This window comes from Euprymna scolopes, chromosome 11, assembly GCF_053919585.1.
Source record: "Euprymna scolopes isolate OS-2025 chromosome 11, ASM5391958v1, whole genome shotgun sequence".
NCBI lineage: Eukaryota > Metazoa > Mollusca > Cephalopoda > Sepiida > Sepiolidae > Euprymna > Euprymna scolopes.
Window position 1 is genome coordinate 4,264,642 of NC_136492.1, and position 23,353 is coordinate 4,287,994.

Here is a 23,353-nt window from a genome sequence, read left to right on the forward strand (position 1 = left end):
TGATGCATGTTGATTTTCGTCTGCTTTTTTATAGTGGTTGTAAAAATTATTACTGATTGGGTCTTTTTGGGAATTAACAAGATTTTTATTTTTATTTTTTTTTTACAAATCTAATATATAAACAGCTATACGTCTTTTTCTGTATGTCTCTTGTCCGGTCAGTCTCCATATTTTCAAACCAAAACAAAAAGTCATAGAGCGGCGCTAGGGGCCTCAAATGATTGGATTTTTTAAGGACTGTTCTTTTATCGGTCTTTAGCCAATTAAAATAGTTTTTAACGGGTCAAAAATGGGTCAAAATGAAAAAATATCCTTATACATTTTGTAATTTCATTTTAGTTTATTTTTCATTTTTAATCAGTTTACAATCGGGTGCAATAAGTATCCGATCGAAAGCAAAAAGTTTATTTTTATTGCATGAAAACAAAAACAATAACAAAATGTAATGTATTTTTGTATGATTTTTGATACAAGATTTGTATTTATCATATTGTTCTTGTTTTCATGTTATAAAAATAAAATAACTCTATATGCGTGTCACGTTGGTACAGTGGTAACGTCATCAGCTTTGAATGCTACAGTTTCGGTTTCAATTCTAGCTGATGGCACCTAAATACTTTTTTTTTTTTAAATTTTGAAATCACGACTTAATAATATGTATGAAATCTAGACAAATTAAAATATCATATTTAAGTGTATTTTATGCCCCCCCCCCTAGTTATTTATATATGTCTATCTTAATGCTATATAATATGTTCTCTTCTATAACCCATCCTTCAAAAAGGGAGCGAACAAGTATTCTGAACATGTCTCCTCTCCTATGCTGTTCAGAAACAAGAGAAATATTTTATCAGCTTATTCACTACTTGTCGCTGGTAACTTCTTGTCTGGGATGTAGCATCCTGAACACGTTAAATTTGACTTTTTTTAACTTTTAATTGAATTTTCCACTTCCTCTTTGTTTAAAATACCGTTTTTAACATTATTTTTACTTGTCCAATCTTTTTTATGTTTTTTTCTTATTTTATTTATTTTTTTTGTTCAATCTTTTTTATGTTTTTTTTTCTTATTTTATTTATTTTTTTGTTCAATCTTTTTTATGTTTTTTTCTTATTTTATTTTATTTTTTTGTTCAATCTTTTTTATGTTTTTTTCTTATTTTATTTATTTTTTTGTTCAATCTTTTTTATGTTTTTTTTCTTATTTTATTTATTTTTTTTGTTCAATCTTTTTTATGTTTTTTTCTTATTTTATTTTTTTTTTTGTTCAATCTTTTTTATGTTTTTTTCTTATTTTATTTATTTTTTTTGTTCAATCTTTTTTATGTTTTTTTTCTTATTTTATTTATTTTTTTGTTCAATCTTTTTTATGTTTTTTTCTTATTTTATTTTTTGTTCAATCTTTTTTATGTTTTTTTCTTATTTTATTTATTTTTTTGTTCAATCTTTTTTATGTTTTTCTTATTTTATTTATTTTTTTTGTTCAATCTTTTTTATGTTTTTTTCTTATTTTATTTTATTTTTTTGTTCAATCTTTTTTATGTTTTTTTCTTATTTTATTTTATTTTTTTGTTCAATCTTTTTTATGTTTTTTTCTTATTTTATTTTATTTTTTTGTTCAATCTTTTTTATGTTTTTTTCTTATTTTATTTTATTTTTTTGTTCAATCTTTTTTATGTTTTTTTCTTATTTTATTTTATTTTTTTGTTCAATCTTTTTTATGTTTTTTTCTTATTTTATTTATTTTTTTGTTCAATCTTTTTTATGTTTTTTTCTTATTTTATTTTATTTTTTTGTTCAATCTTTTTTATGTTTTTTTCTTATTTTATTTTATTTTTTTGTTCAATCTTTTTTATGTTTTTTTCTTATTTTATTTTATTTTTTTGTTCAATCTTTTTTATGTTTTTTTCTTATTTTATTTTTTTTTTTGTTCAATCTTTTTTATGTTTTTTTCTTATTTTATTTATTTTTTTTGTTCAATCTTTTCTATGTTTTTTTCTTATTTTATTTTTTTTTTGTTCAATCTTTTTTATGTTTTTTTTCTTATTTTATTTATTTTTTTTGTTCAATCTTTTTTATGTTTTTTTTCTTATTTTATTTATTTTTTTTGTTCAATCTTTTTTATGTTTTTTTTCTTATTTTATTTTTTTTTTTGTTCAATCTTTTTTATGTTTTTTTCTTATTTTATTTTTTTTTTGTTCAATCTTTTTTATGTTTTTTTTCTTATTTTATTTATTTTTTTGTTCAATCTTTTTTATGTTTTTTTCTTATTTTATTTATTTTTTTGTTCAATCTTTTTTATGTTTTTCTTATTTTATTTATTTTTTTTGTTCAATCTTTTTTATGTTTTTTTCTTATTTTATTTTTTTTTTTTGTTCAATCTTTTTTATGTTTTTTTTCTTATTTTATTTATTTTTTGTTCAATCTTTTTTATGTTTTTTTTCTTATTTTATTTATTTTTTTGTTCAATCTTTTTTATGTTTTTTCTTATTTTATTTATTTTTTTGTTCAATCTTTTTTATGTTTTTTTCTTATTTTATTTATTTTTTTTGTTCAATCTTTTTTATGTTTTTTTCTTATTTTATTTATTTTTTTGTCCAATCTTTTTTATGTTTTTTTCTTATTTTATTTATTTTTTTGTTCAATCTTTTTTATGTTTTTTTCTTATTTTATTTATTTTTTTGTTCAATCTTTTTTATGTTTTTTTCTTATTTTATTTATTTTTTTTGTTCAATCTTTTTTATGTTTTTTTCTTATTTTATTTATTTTTTTTGTTCAATCTTTTTTTCATGTTTTTTTCTTATTTTATTTATTTTTTTTGTTCAATCTTTTTTATGTTTTTTTTCTTATTTTATTTATTTTTTTGTCCAATCTTTTTTATGTTTTTTTCTTATTTTATTTATTTTTTTTGTTCAATCTTTTTTATGTTTTTTTTCTTATTTTATTTATTTTTTTTGTTCAATCTTTTTTATGTTTTTTTCTTATTTTATTTTTTTTTTTGTTCAATCTTTTTTATGTTTTTGTTCTTATTTTATTTATTTTTTTGTTCAATCTTTTTTATGTTTTTTTCTTATTTTATTTATTTTTTTTGTTCAATCTTTTTTATGTTTTTTTCTTATTTTATTTTTTTTTTTGTTCAATCTTTTTTATGTTTTTTTCTTTTATTTTTTTTTTTGTTCAATCTTTTTTATGTTTTTTTCTTATTTTATTTTATTTTTTTGTTCAATCTTTTTTATGTTTTTTTTCTTATTTTATTTATTTTTTTTGTTCAATCTTTTTTATGTTTTTTTCTTATTTTATTTATTTTTTTTGTTCAATCTTTTTTATGTTTTTTTTCTTATTTTATTTTTTTTTTTGTTCAATCTTTTTTATGTTTTTTTCTTATTTTATTTTTTTTTTTGTTCAATCTTTTTTATGTTTTTTTCTTATTTTATTTTTTTTTTTTGTTCAATCTTTTCTATGTTTTTTTCTTATTTTATTTTTTTTTGTTCAATCTTTTTTATGTTTTTTTTCTTATTTTATTTATTTTTTTTGTTCAATCTTTTTTATGTTTTTTTTCTTATTTTATTTTTTTTTTTTGTTCAATCTTTTTTATGTTTTTTTCTTATTTTATTTTTTTTTTTGTTCAATCTTTTTTATGTTTTTTTTCTTATTTTATTTATTTTTTTGTTCAATCTTTTTTATGTTTTTTTCTTATTTTATTTATTTTTTTTGTTCAATCTTTTTTATGTTTTTTTTCTTATTTTATTTATTTTTTTTGTTCAATCTTTTTTATGTTTTTTTCTTATTTTATTTTTTTTTGTTCAATCTTTTTTATGTTTTTTTTCTTATTTTATTTATTTTTTTGTTCAATCTTTTTTATGTTTTTTTCTTATTTTATTTTTTTTTTTGTTCAATCTTTTTTTATGTTTTTTTTCTTATTTTATTTATTTTTTTGTTCAATCTTTTTTATGTTTTTTTTCTTATTTTATTTATTTTTTTTGTTCAATCTTTTTTATGTTTTTTTCTTATTTTATTTATTTTTATTGTCCAATCTTTTTTATGTTTTTTTCTTATTTTATTTATTTTTTTGTTCAATCTTTTTTATGTTTTTTTCTTATTTTATTTATTTTTTTTGTCCAATCTTTTTTATGTTTTTTTCTTATTTTATTTATTTTTTTTTAGTCGGTTTCTATGGCTCTTCATCAGCATCCCGTATTGAATGCATCGGTCGATGAAAAATGTGAAAATCTAATTTATAAGGTAAGTCAGCAGAAAAGACAGCACTTGTCCACTCCCCACCCCCCTGCAAAAAACAAAATTAAAGTAAAATCTGTATGATGGCCTGAGAGTATCTCTAATGAAGACATACTAAGGATATGTTATCAAGAAGATATATGGACCTAAGCATCAGAAAACAATGATGGAGGTAGATTGGGCACATTCTCCGGAAAGACCCACAATTAATCACAAGAACAGTATTGCACTGGACCCCAGCTGGCAAAAGGAAGAGAGGAAGGTCGGAAGCAACTCGAAGAAGAATGGTGGAAAGGGAGAGGAAAGCTATGCAGCAAGGCTGGTTCAGGATAGACAGAGGTGGAGGGGATTGGTTGCTGCCCAACATTCCACTGGGTTTGATGATGAAGTATGTATGACAGAAAGAAAATGTCATATTCCAAAAATTATATAAAATGATCAAGTATTTTTATGAATATCATTTTAGAGCGAATTTGAATTTTTTTCAATGCTTCCTTCCCTTTCCCTATGTTAAGAATGGTTTTCTAAAATCTTGATTTTTGAGTTATCTCCCTGGTTCTTTTAGATTGTTTTCAAGATCGTGTCATAAAATCGTTGCTCATGGTTTAGCCATAAAATTTGATTTTCTTTTTTAAAAATGAAACTACTTGATCAATTTACATGGTTTTTGGTGTACGATATTTTCTTTCCATCACAGGTAAGTACATCATACAGATTTTTTTTTTTTTTTTTTTTCCACACTTGGTAAGTACTGGACAAGCACTAAGAAAAACATGTTTTATTTTTGTCGCTGATAACGTGTCAAAAAAATAAGAAAGAAAAAAGCGACCCTTTTCCTCTGATCAAAAAATAATGCTGATCGTTTTATTTTGATTTTAATTTGAGTCTACTTGTCAACAGTATAACTCTGGATTCTTCTTATAGAAATAATGTCTCCTGTCATTTTTTCATCTGATTTTTTAATCTTTGACTTTTAATTTATTTATTTTTTCCCCCCCATTTTATGGCTAGTTTTCATATAAGGTTGTTTCAATTAATGAAAGCAAATTCATAGCTTTGCTATAATATTCATTTGCTAATATCTTTACTCTGATGAGAAGAACACATTTCTTTGAAACTCCGCGGATTAAGGAGATTTCAATATATCTTATTTAAGTATCCTGTTGAATAATGGATGTAAAATATAATTTTACAATCTTAAATTATTTCTTCTATAATAAACTCTATTTCCTATCTTAGTTGTATTGAGCTTTTTTATTTGGTGGGGCTTACTATATAATTATTAATATTTGTATTTACTCCACGTTTACAGAAGCTTTTGGCTTCTAACCTTAATCTTTACTGATTATATATTGTTACATTTATATATATATATATTGTTACATGCGAGCACGATTAAGTGTTCATACCGATAAAAAAGTTAGCTAAAATATGAGAAAACAAGAAACCCCTTTCTTTGATTAAATTTTTATTTAATCAGTGAAAAGTAAGTCATTAAATTACTAAATGAATATTACATATTGCCACTATATATATATATATATATATATATATATAATTTGCATGGCTCAGAGGAATGAGGGTGGAGAGTTGTATGTTTTGGTTTTGATTCTAGTTGATGGCACCCAAGTCATATATATATTCTAGAAGTGTAATCTATATCGGGTACAATATATTAATCAATAGGGTAATGACTCTATAATATTAAATATGAAATCTGCGTGAACTAAAATATCATATTTAAGCGTAGTTTACGACCGGGACACGCCGGGTGGCATTACAATGTATTAGGTATAAAAATCGCTATAGAATTGTTGTTATAAGAATAGTGAATATGAAATCTGCATAAATTAAAATGTATTTAAACGTATCTTACGACCGGGCAAGTTTGTATGATTAACAAAAATAATTTTCGATTTAGCATTTTTTATGACTTGATTTTTTAAACGTTTTTAACTTTTTTCTCAAAAAATTTAGCTACAGACATTTCTTAAAGTGTAAGCCATGTTTAGTTTCAGAACAGTTTCCGATGGTTCGTTGTTCTAAACAAGTCTTGAGAGGTGACTGGTTTGCAGTAGACAGAACAGTTTCTGATGGTTTGTTGTTACACACAAGTCCTGAGAGGTGACTTGTTTGCAGTAGACAGTTCCACAGAGCAAAAGATTCTTACCGTGTCGAGACGGAAAAAACATGTGAAATTGCTACAGAAAAGATTTAATATTTATGGAGCAATTCTAGTTTCTGATTGGTTGATAGCAGAACGTGAATTAATTCGATTCGCCAGTTCCTAGCAGCATCGTTTATAAATAGAATCGCCCGACTATGCGGGATCATACCCCATTATATCACAAAAATATTGTAACAAAATATAACAACTTTCACCTGTTTAAAGTTCAATTACCCTGAATTTATGATGGCTATTTTTGCTAATTGGAATTTTCATTTTAACCAGATGAATTTTACTGTATAAAATGAATACAAAATATCTTTAGTTTTTTTTATTTTGATCTCACTACTATATATTAGATTCAATATAATAATCGATAGAGAATTGTCTCTTTCGGTTGATATAACTTCTGACTTCTTTCAAGTGCATCTTTATGTTGATCTTAGGAATCTTTGAGTTTGGAACTGCATTTTGATCTGATGTAGATCGTTATCGTATTATTGTTGTTCTTGTCTTGTTGTTCTCACATCGTTTCCATCAATGTTATCTCCGACCTTCAGGTGTTGAACTTGGGAATCTATACAGAATTTTGAATGGAAGCCGTTATTTTATCCTCGTTCCGTCAGCCATGACCAGATAGAAGTCTTAAGTAATTTGCAATCGTATTCTTTGTATCGTCTGCTTTAAGGATTAATTGACCCCCCCCCACACACACACACCAAATAGTATCATCTATTACTTTATCTGTTACGCCACAGGTCTTTTCGACAGAAAGATTTAAAAATTTCTTAAATAAATCGGAGATTACAAAAATGAGAACAGTAATCGGAATAATCCAAAAATCAGTCCTCATTTAAAAAGTTCCGAAATGTAGATTATTCTTGTTTTGTTAGCCATGAGTGGGTAGAATTATTGTTTGTAATTTTCAATTATTATCGCCAAAAATCTTTCTTATGAAAATGAGAAGAATAATTTAACGTCAGCGTATCCATTGGATTCAAGTGAAATTCAAAATCTTTTAAAACTTTTTTCCACTAATTGTCATCTCATATGACATAACATCCTAAAAACATAAAATGTTTTCTATTTTTGTTAAATGCCGATATGATTCTATATACCTATAAGAGCCAAATACGTTCAAGGATGGAGTACTGATGCCACATCTGGGCAGGATAAGCTGCTAGAAGCAACTTATCCTGCCTTGACAGAGTTCAAAATAGACTTGTAGCCTATTGGGAGACGGTCCTGGATATGACCTTAAACTATATCCGGTGGTGAGGCCCCAGCTTGAGGGCTTTGGGGAGTGTCGAGCCATCCTTTAATTGCCATTGCTCCCAGGTCCACTCTGACCCAGAATGGTAGTACCTGTAAGGGTCCCAACTATGGGTTAAATAAAAACCAACTTGAAAACAACAAATATATTCTATTAAAAAATTTTCTTCAAAATCACTGGATTCGGTATTAAATAACCCGAAAAGGGTTGATATGCCGTAAAACAACCAACCAACCAACCAACCAACCTATTGGGAGATGCCCTTTTCTCTTCCCTGCAACCTCTTTCCCATAAAAGAGACGTTGCGAACCTGTCTCTACTTTATCATTATTTACATGGAAAGTCCTCATCTGAGCTTCAATCTATGGTCCCTCCCTCGCCAACTTTTACAAAAACACTCGTCTAGCTGAAACCACTATCAATAATTTCCCCCACTCTTTATCTGTGCCTAAACATAGATTCCATCAACAAAGCTTCTTTATTTCTGTGGAACTTTCTTTTGTTTCCCTGCTTTCCAGCTGACTACAAGATGGTCGTCTTCAAGCCCAATGTAAACAAGTTCTTGATAAGCCGTCCCCTTAAGTAATCCAATTTTCAAAAATGCCACTACTAACAATTACTACGATATTGTCCCATTGACTACTGTACACTCATTAGCCCTTATCCTCGAGTGGCTTCCGGACCTGGATAAGTGGACTCCTTTGTAAAAAAAAAAAAAAAAAAAAAAAAGTTTTTTTTTTTTTTTTTTTTTTTTTTTTACACAGTGATCACCACTTATCAAGGCCCGGAAGCCACTCAGGGATAAGGGTTATTGCAAGTACATTACGTTAGTGAGGAGATTTGCTGATATGTTTACTTAAGGGGGCGGTTCATTAGGAATTTGTTAACATTGGACTTGAAGACACTAAGAAGTTTCACAAAAAAGATAATTTGGATTGCATGTAATTGAAGAGAAACTGTTTTTTTTTTTTTTAGTAAAGTTTAAGTTTTTTTTTTTAGTAAAGTTTAAGTTATCCAATTTTTTTTTTTTTTTAGTAAAGTTTAAGTTTTTTTTTGTACTTCTTAACGTCACTTTAATATTGTATTTAATTCTATTTGCACACGCGTTGCATATTACATCAACACTGACATACTTTCTTTCCGTCTACAAAGTCATTGTTTGTATTATTTTGGTTTTTCAAATTTCTCTTCTCTTGAATTTTTTTTTTTTTTTTTTTTGTCTTGTTTCAGCTGATGTAATCTTCATCTTTCTCCAAAATCTGTTAGACTTGTGAATCTGTGCAGAACCCTTCATTTCGCAGGGGTAGATTGCTCTCATCCTATCAGCTAATTCTTAATTATATTTTTAGTATTACCTTTACTGAATATCGAACCATCATATGTGAATTTTCTCGGAATTGGTGTCATGTTTTCTGGATAGTTGTTTCAGTTGAAAGTTTGTCAGGATGTTCCGAGAAAAAACCCTTCACTGAAATAACTCTAAATTTCTCTAAAGTAAGTTGCGATGCATCTTTCAGCCTGCGCAGATTGCATTGGTTTCCTCTGAAGGAGAAAGTTTCTAGGGCGTATTTAGTCCACATTGAAATCTTTTGCTTTATATAATGCTGATAATGTTTGCATTTTCTTTGATTTCAGGCTGCTCATAACATTGGTGTTGCTATGGATACACCGAATGGCTTGATTGTCCCCAACGTAAAGAATGTTCAAACGTTGTCTGTTTATGAGATTGCGTTAGAATTGAACCGGCTTCAACGTTTGGGTGCTGATGGAAAACTTGGCACGACTGATCTCAAAGGCGGAACATTCAGTCTTTCTAATATTGGAAGCGTGAGTATTTTGTGTTTTTTGTTCTGCTTTAAAAAAACAAAAAAAAATCCTTGTTAAATCAGGGATTAAAAACCAAAAATCATATTCAATTGAAGAAAAACTGAAGCCGTCATGTTTGTTGTCGTATATAAAGATGCAGCAGTTGCTCGTCTTATTATTGCACTGATGACCTGTAGTAATTGTCCCATAGTGCGGTTTGTTTTTTTATAATTTTTTTTTTTAATGGGGAGTCACCACTTATCAAGGCCCGAAGGCCACTTGAGGATGAGGGTTAATGAATGTAAAATAGTAGTGTAGTAATCGTTTATAGTATATATGGGGTAGAATTTGATTATTTAAGGGGACAGCTCAACAAGAACTTGTTTACATTGGACTTGAATGCTACCATATTGTAATCAGCCAAGAAGCAGGCCAGTGGAACAGTCTTCCATATGCGGGCAGTTCTAGGAAAGAAGTAATGATTTTTTTTTTTTTTTCTCTTTCAACCGCCTTCTTTTTTTTTTTCTTTTTTTTTTTAAATATCAGCAAAAGTTGTAAAAGTTATTAACAATCACAACACATGATCATTTGAGGTTGAAGAGTTCTTTCTTTTTTTTTTTTTTTCTTTGCGTATACATAATACCCTGTGGGTGTCCTCTCAGCTCGTAGGGGAGGGAGCAGCTGACCCAAACATGTCCTCTCTCCTTTATAGTTCCAAAACAAGAGAAAACTTTGGAACATGTTAACTTAAATTCTTATTCTTAGATTTTTTTCAATCGGATTTTCCATTTTTCTACTTAATCGAGTGAAAATCTGTTTGCAACACCCGCAGCTGCGATAAATAAACTTAATGGTGTTCAATATGTTACATGGATAAATGTTTTCTCATTTTTATCTGTAACATCTCACTCCAAATACAAATGAATTTGAATGCAAAGCTAGTTTGAAATGTATATATCTATAATATAAAGCTGAATGTGTGTGTATGTGTGTGTGCGTGTCTGGTCACGAATAGGCTCCTATATGGTTGACTATTTTAAAAAACTGATTACATATAATGATAGAAGATGTATTGAGACACAGGAATGTGTATGTTTGATCTGGCAGAACAGTGGTTCATTAAAATTGTGGGGTCTGCGTTCGCGCCTGGTCCACAAAGTATGGAAATAAAAAAATTTAAAAATTAAAAAAAAAACGTTTACAAGTGTTTTTGATATAGATGTACATAAGAATACTTTGATAAGTATGTTTTAACTTAAATAGGGATGGTATAATAAAATTGTGGGGTCTGCGTTCGTGCCTGGCCTCCATAGAATGGAAATAGGCACAAACTTTAATAAAGACTTTTCATATCTATCTGCATAAGTATACTTTGATAATTATGTTTCTGTTTGAAGAAATATGGTATAATAAAATTATGGGGTGTTCGTTCACACTTGACCTCTATAGAATGGAAATATATCACAAAGTTTAACAAGGTTTTTTAATATAGATCCACAGAATATTGTGATAAGTGTTTCAGTGTGAACAGGTATGGTATAATAAATTATGGGGTTTATCTATTTTATTTTTACTTTCATCATATTTTGCTTTGGTTTTGATGCCCCCGAATTCGAAGCTATCTCTTTACAACTCTTCCTTTTCATAACCTATCATAGTTTCATAAATCAGAGTCCATTTTCTGTAGGCTGTTTTTGAACCCAGTCAACGACTGGTACTTTTGCTAGTGTATATATATATATATATATATATATATATATATATATTTATGTATATATATATGTGTGTGTGTATGTTATTAAATAAGTTTATTAACTCAATTTGCAAAACACCTATAAAAAAAATTAGATACATTTTAGCTAATAACGCAAAAACAACCGCGATACCAATATAAACAGATTAAAAATCCTTTAATCCATTAATTAATTTCAACCACTTACAGCTCTCTTTCTTTTTTTCCGACTAAAACCTGAATCGATTTTGTTCCACAGGTCTAAATACCCTCTATATTAAGTCTCAAGTGTGTAGATAAAAAAATTGACAGTAGTTTGGTTGAGACTGTTTTGCAGACAGACAGACAGTCACTTTTCAAATATATATAAACATTTTTTTTGCATATCAAAAAATATAAAACCATTGAATTATTTAGATATAAAAAAAGTTCAATTTTCAGTCATTACAACAATAAACTTATTTCCTTTATTTTTTCACTTCATAATTGTTTTTTTTTTTTAGCGGGGGGGGGGGGGGTCAGTGATATTTCACATGACCAACTCTGATGACTTGATGAATCAAATCAAAAGTATTCACAAGAAAAAGAAAAAAAAAAATGTAGCAATCACAAATGATGATCTATTTTCTCTTGTAAATCAACAATCAGCTGGCAGGGTGCATTGATTCATCTGTCCCCTAAGGAATTCCTTTAGCTTCTTTTAGGGTACTTGTACAGTTTAATCAAGACATTAAAAAGTGAAAATGCCGAAAAAAAGGGTTATATTGTATGTATCCGTTATGGAACAAAGTTCTCCGGAAAAAAAATTCACTTAATTTCGTTGAGTAGTTTGTTTTTTTTACAGTGAAAAAACAATTTGTTATAATACCGAGCAAAAGGTTCGATTTTTAGAAAGAAAAACTGGCATTAAAGATGGGGAGGGAGTGTCGGCACTTTAACTAGAGTTATCTCCCTGTGGCGTGTTCGACAAATTTCATAATGGCTGACTTCCACTTGCTCTCATAAGAACAATATAACCTTTTTTTTTTTTTTCAATATTTTCATTTTTGAATGTCTTGATTAAACTGTACAAATACCAAATTTTCAATAAATCTTTTTGTTGTTTGGTTTTAAAAAGGAGTTGGTTATTTGTTCCATACTTTTGTGTTCATCAATTATTTTATTAGCTGTGCTAACAAGCAACCCCCTAAAAAAGGAAAACGAAACAAATAGAACTTATAAACAATTTGATCGGAATACTAAATGGACTATTAGAAAAAAAAATTTTTAAATAAATAAAAAAAAGATTCCATGTTGTTTAATACCATTTGCGTGAATGAAAACGTGTGACCTAAATCCACACGCATATCACAATCATGTTTTTTTTTTTTTTACATAGGCATCGCCACTTACCAAGGCCAAGAGGCCACTCGAGGATAAGGGTTAAAGAATGTACAGTAGAAATTGGACAACATAGTAATCATTAGTAATGAAAATTCGGTAAATTTGTTAACTTATGTGGAACGGCTCATCAAGAACTTGTTTACGTTAGACTTGAAGACAACCATATTGTAGCCAGCTGGAAAGCAGGAAAACGGAAGACAGTTCCACAGGCGTGCAGTTCTAAGAAAGAAGCTTTGTTCATGGAATCTACGTTTTGGTCTAGGCACAGACAAAGAGTGGGGGGAATTATTGATAGTGTTTTCAGCTAGGCGAGTGTTTCTTGTGAAAGTTTGGCGAGGGGGGACCATAGACTGAAGCTCCGTCGAACACTTTCCATGAAAATAACGATACAGCAGAGACAAACTCGCAACATCTCTTCTGTGAGATAGAGGTTGCAGGGAAGAGAAAAGGACATCTCCTACGAGGCTACGAAGTCTATTTTGAACTCTATCAAGGCAGGACGTCCTTTCTAGCAGCTCCTGCCCAGATGTGGCAACAGTATTCCATCCCTGGACGTACCTGGCTCTTATATAAATAGAGAATTGCATCAGCAGTGAGATATCTATTGGATCGATAGAAGGATCCCACCATTTTTCCAGCGGCCTTGTGTTGCTAACTCGTATAATTTTTTTAATCCTCCAGTTTAAAAAAAATATTTGTTTATTAAAGCTTTTTCTTGATCCAACTTGAACCGTAATTTTTCAAATTGAACAAATTTTGTTTTCTTTTATTTAAATGTTTTTATGTTACGACCAAACTAAATGAAAATTGCAAGTTTAATTTTTCAAATAATTTTTCTTTTTCAGATTGGTGGAACGTATGCTCGGCCATTGATTATGCCACCAGAAGTTGCAATTGGAGCCCTTGGCAAAATCTCTGTAAGTTATTATCCATCCCCCTTTCTCTTGTTCCTATATATACACATACACACACACGCACACATATATTAGTGTTGGGACGATTAATCGGAATCTGGAATTGGAAAAATCAGATTTTTGGGGTATCGGAATCAAAAAAATTTTAGCCTATTTTCCGATGCCAAAACTGATTCTTTAAATTATCTTTTTTTATTTGATTTTGGTTTAAGAAACATCTTCCACTGCTTGTAGTAATGATAAAATAATAAATGTTTATTGATTTAAACTTCCAGTAAGATTAAAATCTCTAGATCATCCCCTCATAAGTGTGTTTATTTTTACGTTTGAGAAAATATCTGCACATTTAAGATGTGTTTTTACTGTAATCTGGACAAAATAACTTTTATAGTTGAATATTTAGAGATTTATAAAGAATCGGAATCGGTAATTGTCTCGGAATCGGGGAAAAATATTAGAATCGTCCCATCACTAATATATAGGTGAATGAAAAAAATAAGATCAATTCTTTAAGAGGAGACTTATCGGGATGATGCAAAGCTCAACCAATTGTTTTAGAGCTTATATAGATTATCAATAAAATAAAACAACAATACAAAAATATATACTAATATATATAGATTTATTCGTTTATTCAATAAAGACCCACAAATTTTAGACATTTTTCTAAAAAAAAAAAAAGCTCAGCATAAGATTTACTATTTGTGATCTTCATGAGGTAACAGAGTGCATATAGCAGCAGCAGCCAACGAAAACAAATAGCGAGCCGTGTATGAGGTGATGTCACAGCTAAGAAGGATGAAAAAATTTCTAAAAAAAAGTTAGAGAAGTGACATGGGTGATGCAAAAGCAGCAGAAAAAGACACTAAACATGGCTGGACAGCGACAGAGTACTATGTATTCTGACACAGCAGTCGTGTTAAGCACATTGGAGTGCAAGCGGACTTTTGAACAAGAGACAAGGCATTATTCTGAAAAGTACCTGTAAATAAATGTCTGTTTAAACTGGATAAAAGGAGCCAAATTCTTTCCTTGCAATGGTGTCTACATGTTAACACGTGTGCAACATTACGATAAGGGGACATAAAAAAAAGATGGTGCAAAACTGTTCAATTAATTTTATTAACAAAATAATTACTAATAATAAAATTTTCACAGCTGATTTTATTTTCATAGTAAACTTTGAATATCAATTTTTAGGCAATAAATTGTTATTTAATTCAGTTCATAATAATTGAATTCAGTTCATAATAATTGAATTCAGTTCATAATAATAATAATTTATCGTTTCTAAATGTTTGAGATGAGGATAATTGAATTACTTGGATTATTGTTCTCATCTTGAGTTTTATTTTCACAATGACCTGTATGTTATAAACAGTGTTAAATATATCTTGGCATGATCATCCCATGAAGCTGCAACTTTATGGCAACCTACCTGCCATATCTACTACCATCATAATGAACGATGACTACAATTTGCCAGAGGAGCTAGCAAGAGCTGGTGAGAAATGTATTGCTGTGGACTTCAAGGCATGAGCGCATGAGCATAGGATGACTTAGATCCACATACATCCAGCAAATTGCACGTAACGCAAACTTTGATCATGAAGATGTGAGTCAGCTGATGGAAGACAGGAAAATCTGGAAAGAGAGAGAGATTCACTTTGGTCCAGACAAGGAGCCTGACCAGATAGATGTCCACAAACGCACACATGGTGTAATGGATAAAGTACTGTGTTAAATTCAGTTTTTCAAGTGACCCTTCTCTAGCGGTTGAAAGTTCAATGCATATGTTTGAAATTCTGTGCAAATTCCAAAGTTCAACAAGAAGAGTCTCGAATTCGGCAAGATACACCTGAAGAAGGTTGTGAAAATAAAAAGATGACAATAGTAGTCTGAATAAATTTATGAAAAAAAAAATTTTTCAAAATTTTACATTCATGTAAATTTATGAAAAAAAATTTTCAAAACTTTTAATTTGTGTAAATTTGTTATAAAAAAAATGTTTAATTTGTGTAAATTTGTTATAAAAAAAAATTAATTCGTGTAAATTTGTTAAAAAAAAAAATTAATTCGTGTAAATTTGTTAAAAAAAAAATTTTTTTTCAAAACTTAATTTGTGTCGATTTTTTTCATGTAAATTTGTTAAAAAAAAAATTTTTTTTCAAAACTTCATTTGTGTCGATTTTTTTTAATTCATGTAAATTTGTTAAAAAAAATTTTTTTCAAAACTTTTAATTTGTGTAAATTTGTTATATAAAAAAAAATTAATTTGTGTAGATTTGTTATAAAAAAAAATATTTTAATTTGTGTAAATTTGGTAAAAAAAAAACTTTGAATTTGTGTAAATTTGTTATAAAAAAACTTAATTTATGTAAATTTATGAAAAAATTTTAATTTATGTAAATTTGTTATGAAAAAAAATTTTTAATTTGTGTAAAACCAATTATCGTTTTTCAGGTTCTTCCTCGATTCAACGCTAATGGCGAAGTGATAAAATCTCACATCATGCAAGTGAGTTGGTCGGCAGATCACCGCGTTATAGATGGCGCCACAATGGCCCGATTTTCAAATATGTGGAAGAGCTACTTGGAGAATCCACCGACAATGCTGTTAGATACAAAATAATCCAAATTATTAGTCATTCCAACGCCAAAAAATTTCAACTAATACTCTCTGAAAAACAACTGAAATCCACTCACCCCCACCCCTTAAAAACTTTTTGTGAATGAAAAACATGGGAATCGGTTATGGTTGACCTGATTTTCAACTCTTAATTATTGAGATTTGTTAGGAAAAGACGTGAGGTGATTTCTTAGCTTTGAGATTTCTAGTGATAAATTAATAAAGGTATGTCGCAAGGTTTTGTTTTTTTTAAATATTTTTTAACCTGAGACTTTTATCCAAACATTGTTCATAAGAAACACAAATGGCAGCTTCTGCATAACAATCTACTTTGGACCAAATTTCTTTCATTTTATTTATGTAACAGAAAAATAATAATTTGTATTTTTTTTAACAAGGTTTTGGGTGGAATTCTTTTTGTTTTTTATTGATAAATTTAAAAAAAAAGATTTCAGCATTTTGTGACATAGTACTCACTAATAAATTTGCTAAATAAAATTCAAATTTAAATACAGAATCGTTATGCTGATTAAAAAACAAATTTTAGGGGGAAAAAAAAACAGTATTTTATTAAGATATTCAAATTATCATTTTTGTTGTCACAAAAAAAAAAAATTCTGATTAAATAGGAAGTCCCCATTTGTGATTTGACATAAAAAAATAGCGACCCTGAAGCCATCTTAAAAAAAAATTCTTAAATAATAAAAAAAAAAAATAATTACTGGATTGTTTTCAATAAAATTTGGTTATTTTTTTATTTATTTTTTACCATAGCATATAAGGATTTCCAAGAAATAAATTTTTTATTTAGCATATTTATCAAGTAATATTATGTCAAGAAAAACCAAGATTTCTTTAAATGTATTTTCTTGCCTTTAATGTAATCCCATACGTGTTTGCTGTTAAAAAATGCTGAAAAAGGCCGATATGTACGTTGTGGCGAGAAATGGGAGAAATGATCAGAGTAGAAAAAAAAAATTCGTAATTTATTTGAAACAAATCTGAATTTAATTTTTTTTTTTTTTTTCAAATTTTGAACATCTTCATAAGTCAGACAACTTATTAGCAAATAGCGGCATTTAACCCCGGTGCTGGCCGGGACCCAGTGAAGTTGCACATTTTTAAGCTTAGGATGAACTATTCTCCAATTTAAAGTGACTTATTCCTTTTAATGATTTTTATTTTTAGGTGATTATTTAAAAAAATTTTCTTATTAGCAATCATGGTTGGATTGAATAATTTTTGAAATTGTAGCGAATACCATTATTTTATTACCAATAACATGGTACAAGAATAATAAATGAGAATTTTCTTGTCGGAAGCAATGTTTGATTTGTTAGCTTAAATGCTATTTGGGTCTGACTGTGAAAATCTGACAGCATTATAGATTATAAATAAAAAGAATTTCTTTTCCTTTTGAAAATGTTTTGTTATTTTTCTATGATTTTAAACAAGATAAAACGTTTGTCTTGGAATTTAATCAAACTTGAATAAACATTTTATTAGGTTGTTTATATGTATATAGTTGAACGTCAAAATCTACATTATTTTTGCACCAATCTTTTTATATATATATATATATATATATATATATATATATATATAATAGATTGAGAAGCCACACAGATCGATCAGCATTAGACATTTTGAATTTGAAATGTGAGTCGATCCACGTGATGTTTATATAATTTTATGCATTAAAGCTTTACTTACGTATTGAGAACGCTAAAAAAATATTAGTTTTTAGTTCATGTTATCAATATGATTGATTTTATATATATACTAGTTGCCCGGGTGTCTGTAGGTGTGTGTTGAGCAAAAAAAAAAGTTGTAGTTGGCAGGCAGGCTCGAACCCATAACGCAAAGGCGGAAAAGAAAGTGGACGTGTGTGTAAGGCTGTTGGTTGAGCAAAAAAAGAAAGGTGGTAGCAGACAGGCAGGCTCGAACCCGTACCGCGAAGGAGGAAAAGAAAGTGAACCAAAAACGTGATGCCCATTGCCAAACTGGAAGTGACATAGGTTTAAATTAAGGCTAGACAATCAAAAAGATGCGATGACTTTCAAAAATATCGGCAAAAAAGCGACCCCTGCCTGTAGAAAACTGCCCAGTTGAGGGTGAAGGAATTAATGTTTTTGGCCAATTTTTCGATATTTGTCGTCTGAAGGGTCGAGCTTCACAATCATACTGATATCGTGAAAATCCGTCGCTTCTGTCAAAAACTTTTGACAGACATACAAACATACATTTAAACAGACAGGTGAGATTTATATTATTGACTAGCGGAGGGGTACCCGGCATTGCCCGGGTGTTTGTGGGTGTGTGTGTTTGGGGTGGGGGGTTGGTAAATCAAAACAAAAAGGAAACTTAATGATAGCGATTTTAAAAATGGAAAAAAAAAAGGTGGGTTGGTAGCAGGTAGGCTCAAACCCAATAGGCTAATAGGCTGAGCCTGAACACCTGCGCTACACCGACAGTGGCAATGTAATTAAAAAGTGAGTCAAGTTAAAGAGGTTTGATTGACAGGTGGCCGCTTAATGAGGTCATCGTGGGAGTGTTACGAAGACCTAAGCAATGGCTATTCAGCAGTGAATATTTTTAGTGCGGGACAGTTTTTAATGGTTGTTTTTTTGGGGTGGGGGGGCTCTCCCGTTTATTATTAGAGGAGGAGTAATAAAGCAATTGTCTGATAGGACGGCAAAACCGACATTGACTAATCGCATAGAGTTTCATTTTTATTTTTTATTATTATTATTATTATACCAAAAAATGAGGTCCTGGATATGACCTTAAACTATATCCGATGGTGAGGTCTAAGCTTGTGGGCTTTGGGGAGTGTGGAGCCACCCTTTAATTGCCATTGCTTCCAAGTCCACTCTGATCCGGTCTGGTAGTACCTGTTAGGGTCCCAATTATGGGTTAAATAGAAACTGACTTAAAAAAAACAAATATACTCTATTAAAAATTGTTCTTCAAAATCACTAAATTCGGCATTAAATAACCGAAAAATGGTTGATATGCCGTAAAACAAAAACAAACCAAAAAACGAAAGCAACATGCGGCAATCCAAAAAAGGTGTAAAAGAAAGAAAAAAAGTTTTAGTAGGAAGGTAGGATTGAACCCTGAAACCTTGACGCGAAGGTGGAAAAGAAGGGGGGGGGAACCTGAGATCTAGCCATCTCGGCCACGAGGGGGAGAGAAAGTGATAAGTGTTATAAGTTAACATTTATAAAGTGAAATATACAGATATGCGAGAAAGTTAAGTCGCGTGATGTTTGACCTAGTTTTGCGCTGCAAGCCAGTTTCTGTTTCCCCCACACCATCGTTCACTTTTAAAAGACGCGGCGTGGATGAAAAACGAAAAAAAAATAACTGAACCATTTACTGACAATTTCTCACTTTTACAAATATTTTTAACAAATAAATGTTATCAAAGTTAAGATACTGAGAAATTGTCAGTAAATGGTTTAGTTATTTTTTCGTTTTTTAACCATCCGCAAATGCTATTAAAAAAAGTCGATAAAAAGTTGTCATTTAAAAAGAAATTAAAAAACAACTGTCTGTAAAAGTGAGAATTTATTAATAAATGTTCAGTAACTTTTTTCTTTTAATATTCGTAAAGATAAAAACTTTTTTTCAAAATAAATAAATAATATGACAAATAATCGTTTAGTTACTAGGACAACGTCAGTAAATAAAAAAAAATGTTACGTGTGCTTGCGTCAGGAAGGGAGCATCGCTTGTTTTTTTATGCTGGTCGCCATGGAACTCAGCGCCCAATGAGTACCCATTTTTTTTTTTAAATACATATGTTGCATTAGGTATATCAGGATTTTTGGTGAATTTTTGACACCCCTAACATGAAACTGCGAATAAAATATAAAAAACTTGTAATTTCTCTTTTTAAAGTGGGTTGTTTAATTTCTTTATGGGATATACTTCCAAAATAAACTATTAAAATTGTATAAAACATAATAGAAATATTATTTTTTATTTAAAAAAAAAGTGTTTACAAAGTGCCGGTGCGCATTCATGCAGCCATTTTTTTTTTTACGTAATAAAATCAATTGAATTTTACGAGTTACTTTTTTTCAATTTTTAAACTTTAAAAATCTATCAAAATTTTTCTATTATAAAGTAAAATTAAAATATATTTAATCAAAAAATTTTTTTTTTTGAGAAAAGAAAAAAAAAAATTCCTCGACTGTCTTTTTTTTAAAGGCAAAAATTTATAAGTAAAATTTGACTATTTTTAAACTATATATTTCTACACGGACAAGGCTAGATGACTAACACGGGCATGTGATTTTTACTTCCTGCTGCCCATCCGTAATTCAAAACAAAATAAAAACTACTTCCGGTTTTTTGATAAGAACGTAAAATGCTTACGTAATGTCCGCCTTTTTCAAATAGGAGTTTAAAAAATTATTTTATTTAAAAAATAAATTGATTTTAAAATATAAATATGGATAAAAGCTTAACAATGAAGAATGGAACTACACATTGATTAGTAATTTTTATAGGTAAGTGATTTTTTGGAATTTATATCTATTTTTTATAATCGATGTAAGTAAAATTTTGTTGATTTTCTTCAAATCTTTTTTAAAGAAAACTGATTTAAAAAAACAAATATTGCATGATTTGCTATTAAATCTGTGATTTTTTAAAAAATTTGGTCTTTGCTCCTATAATCGAAAAAAAATTAGGGTTTGAATTACATTTTTCAAGTAGTTATAAGCTTGGAAAGATAGGAGGTTGAATTATTCAATTTTTTTTTCACGCATTCTTAAGGTCGGTTTCTGACACACCTAATGTTGCAGTGAATACCTCTAGACACACGAAAACGTAATACGTATTATTTGGGGGCTCAATCCAAACTTTAAAAAAATATATGATTGGGGACTTCGTCTGATCTGTAAATATATATTAAGGGCTTGTAAAACTTAACAAATCTTTCGGAGACTTCGTCCGGCCCATAAATAACATATATATATTTGGGGGATTATTATGTTTGGTTAATTATTTTGTGTAATTTTTTCAGATTTTAAAAGGAAAACATGTCCTCATATGACAAATACTAAGGATTTTTTTTAATTAAATTTTAATTAAATTTGCAAAACATAAGAAATGGATTTTTTTAATTAAAAAAAAATCCATTTCTTATGTTTTGCAAATTTATAAAATCGTTTTGTTATTTGATGAATATTATCATAAATAAAATTTTATTGTTATTTTCATGGCAAGTGCTCGACTGAACTCCAATCTATAGTTATTCTTTGCCAAACTTTCATGAAAAAAATACTCAACTAGTTACAACCACTATAAACGATTTTCCCCACTCTCTATCTTTGCTTAAATCTAAATGCATGAAAAAAGCTTCTTTCCTAGAACTGCCCGCCTTTGGAACACTGTTCTGCTGGCATGCTTCCTGGTTGAATACAACGTGGTAGCCTTCAAATTCAATGTGAACAAGTTCTATCGATTTTACACTATTAATGATTACTATGTTTCAACCTTGCATTCATTTTTTGTTTTTTTTTCAAGGTGGTCACCACTTATCAAGGCCCGGAAGCCACTCAGGGATAAGGGTTATTGTAAGTACAGTACGTTAGTGTGGATATTTAGAGTGTCTACTTAAGGGGGCGGTTGATCAGGAATTTCTTTATGTTGGACTTGAAGACATCCAAGTTGTAGTCAGGAGGGAAGCAGGCAGACGGAACAGAGTTCCACAGGCGTGCAGTTCTAAGAAAGAAGCTTTGTTCATGGAATCTACGTTTTGATTTAGGCATAGATAAAGAGTGGGGAACGTTTTTCACAGTGGATTCAGCTAGACGGGTGTTTTTTGTAAAAGGTTAAGCCTTATCCTTTAGTGACCTTTAGGCCTTGATAAGTAGTGACTCCCAAGCAAAAAAAAAATTTTTTTAACTGTTATTTATAACTTGCACCTTTTTTCACTTGGTCAGTTGCAAACACAGAAAGTTAAAATACCTGACAAAATTTGCCAGACTTTTTTTTTTAAAAAACAAATAAATAAAAATTTATTTCACAGGTCATATTAAAGCGATTTTACGTTTGTTTAAAATATTTTAGACCATTTTAAAAAAAAAACTTTTAGTGTAGGATTTTAACTATTGTCTCTCGTAATAAGGGAGAAAAATAGAGTTAAGAAAAAGCCTGCAGAAGAAGGAACAAAGAAAAAAAAAAAACTGAAAAAGAATAAGCTTAGACACTGAGTGTTTATACATTAGTCATTGTGACTACTTTGACTTATTAGACTGGGCTAATATTAAGGAGAGTTGGAGAAACATACAAGATGATTATAAGTCAAAACATCAAATAATTCCCAGGTCTGATATGAACTTGTAGATGGAGACAATAAATTAAAAATTCCATAAGGTTACAAAATCTTCAAATGTCAAAATCATTATTTTTGATATTTTAAATGTTCATTTGAATTTTGAAAGTCGGAAACTTTTGTGAATGCAATCTTTTTTAGTTGCGTGCAAGCAACTCTATAAGTCACTCCATTGGTCTGTCAGTCCGTCGGTCGGTCTGTCCGTAACATTTTTGTGCTTGGCCTTTTTGGTTAAGACAAAGGTCTGAGGTTTGTTCTTAGATTTTTAAGCTTTTCTTGGCCTTTATGCTGTACTTATGTTGTAACTTTGTGATATAAAGTGGGGGATCACTTTTCTGTATTAACTTAATGTAAAATGATCACCCACTTTACAACCAGTAAGTCTCAAAGCCATTCAAGTTGTTTTTGAAGGATCCAAGTTATTCTTAAGGTCATTCAATTCATCCTTAAGTTCATTAAAGTCATTCTAAATCATTTACTTTTTATTTATTTAAGTCATTTCAGCCCATTTTTCGGTCATTTTAGTTTATCTTTTAGAATTTCATGTCAATCCTACATTCACGCATTCATTCATTACACGAGAGCACGTGCCTAATGGATATCGGTCTTGTTACTTGAACAATCAAAAACACAATCAGTTAAAATGTCTGACAAAATTTACTAGACTTTTTTTTTCAAATAAAAACGGTTTAATGCGAAAGTTATATGAAAGTGTTTTATTTTTAAAATATATTTTTGCATTCAATTTAATGCAACATTCAATTAAAAATTCGATTAATAAAAAAAAATGTGCTGAAAGAAAAAAGAACTCTTTAACTTCCGTTTGCACTCTCCGGAAGTGAGTTTCATTTCCTTTTTCTTCT

The 23,353-nt window shown here is 29.0% G+C and overlaps 1 protein-coding gene across 1 annotated transcript in view; it reads left to right on the plus strand.

The window, feature by feature from the left end:
- Positions 1-16,536, plus strand: part of LOC145287744 (lipoamide acyltransferase component of branched-chain alpha-keto acid dehydrogenase complex, mitochondrial-like) — a 55,380-nt gene extending 38,844 nt beyond the window's left edge. Inside the window, exons 7-10 of the mRNA XM_080135509.1 lie at positions 4,164-4,241; positions 9,311-9,502; positions 13,442-13,513; positions 15,974-16,536. Coding sequence (XP_079991635.1) covers positions 4,164-4,241; positions 9,311-9,502; positions 13,442-13,513; positions 15,974-16,141 — 510 coding nt within the window. The 3' untranslated portion in view covers positions 16,142-16,536. The remainder of the gene's footprint in view (positions 1-4,163; positions 4,242-9,310; positions 9,503-13,441; positions 13,514-15,973) is intronic.
- The last annotated feature ends 6,817 nt before the right edge of the window (positions 16,537-23,353 follow it).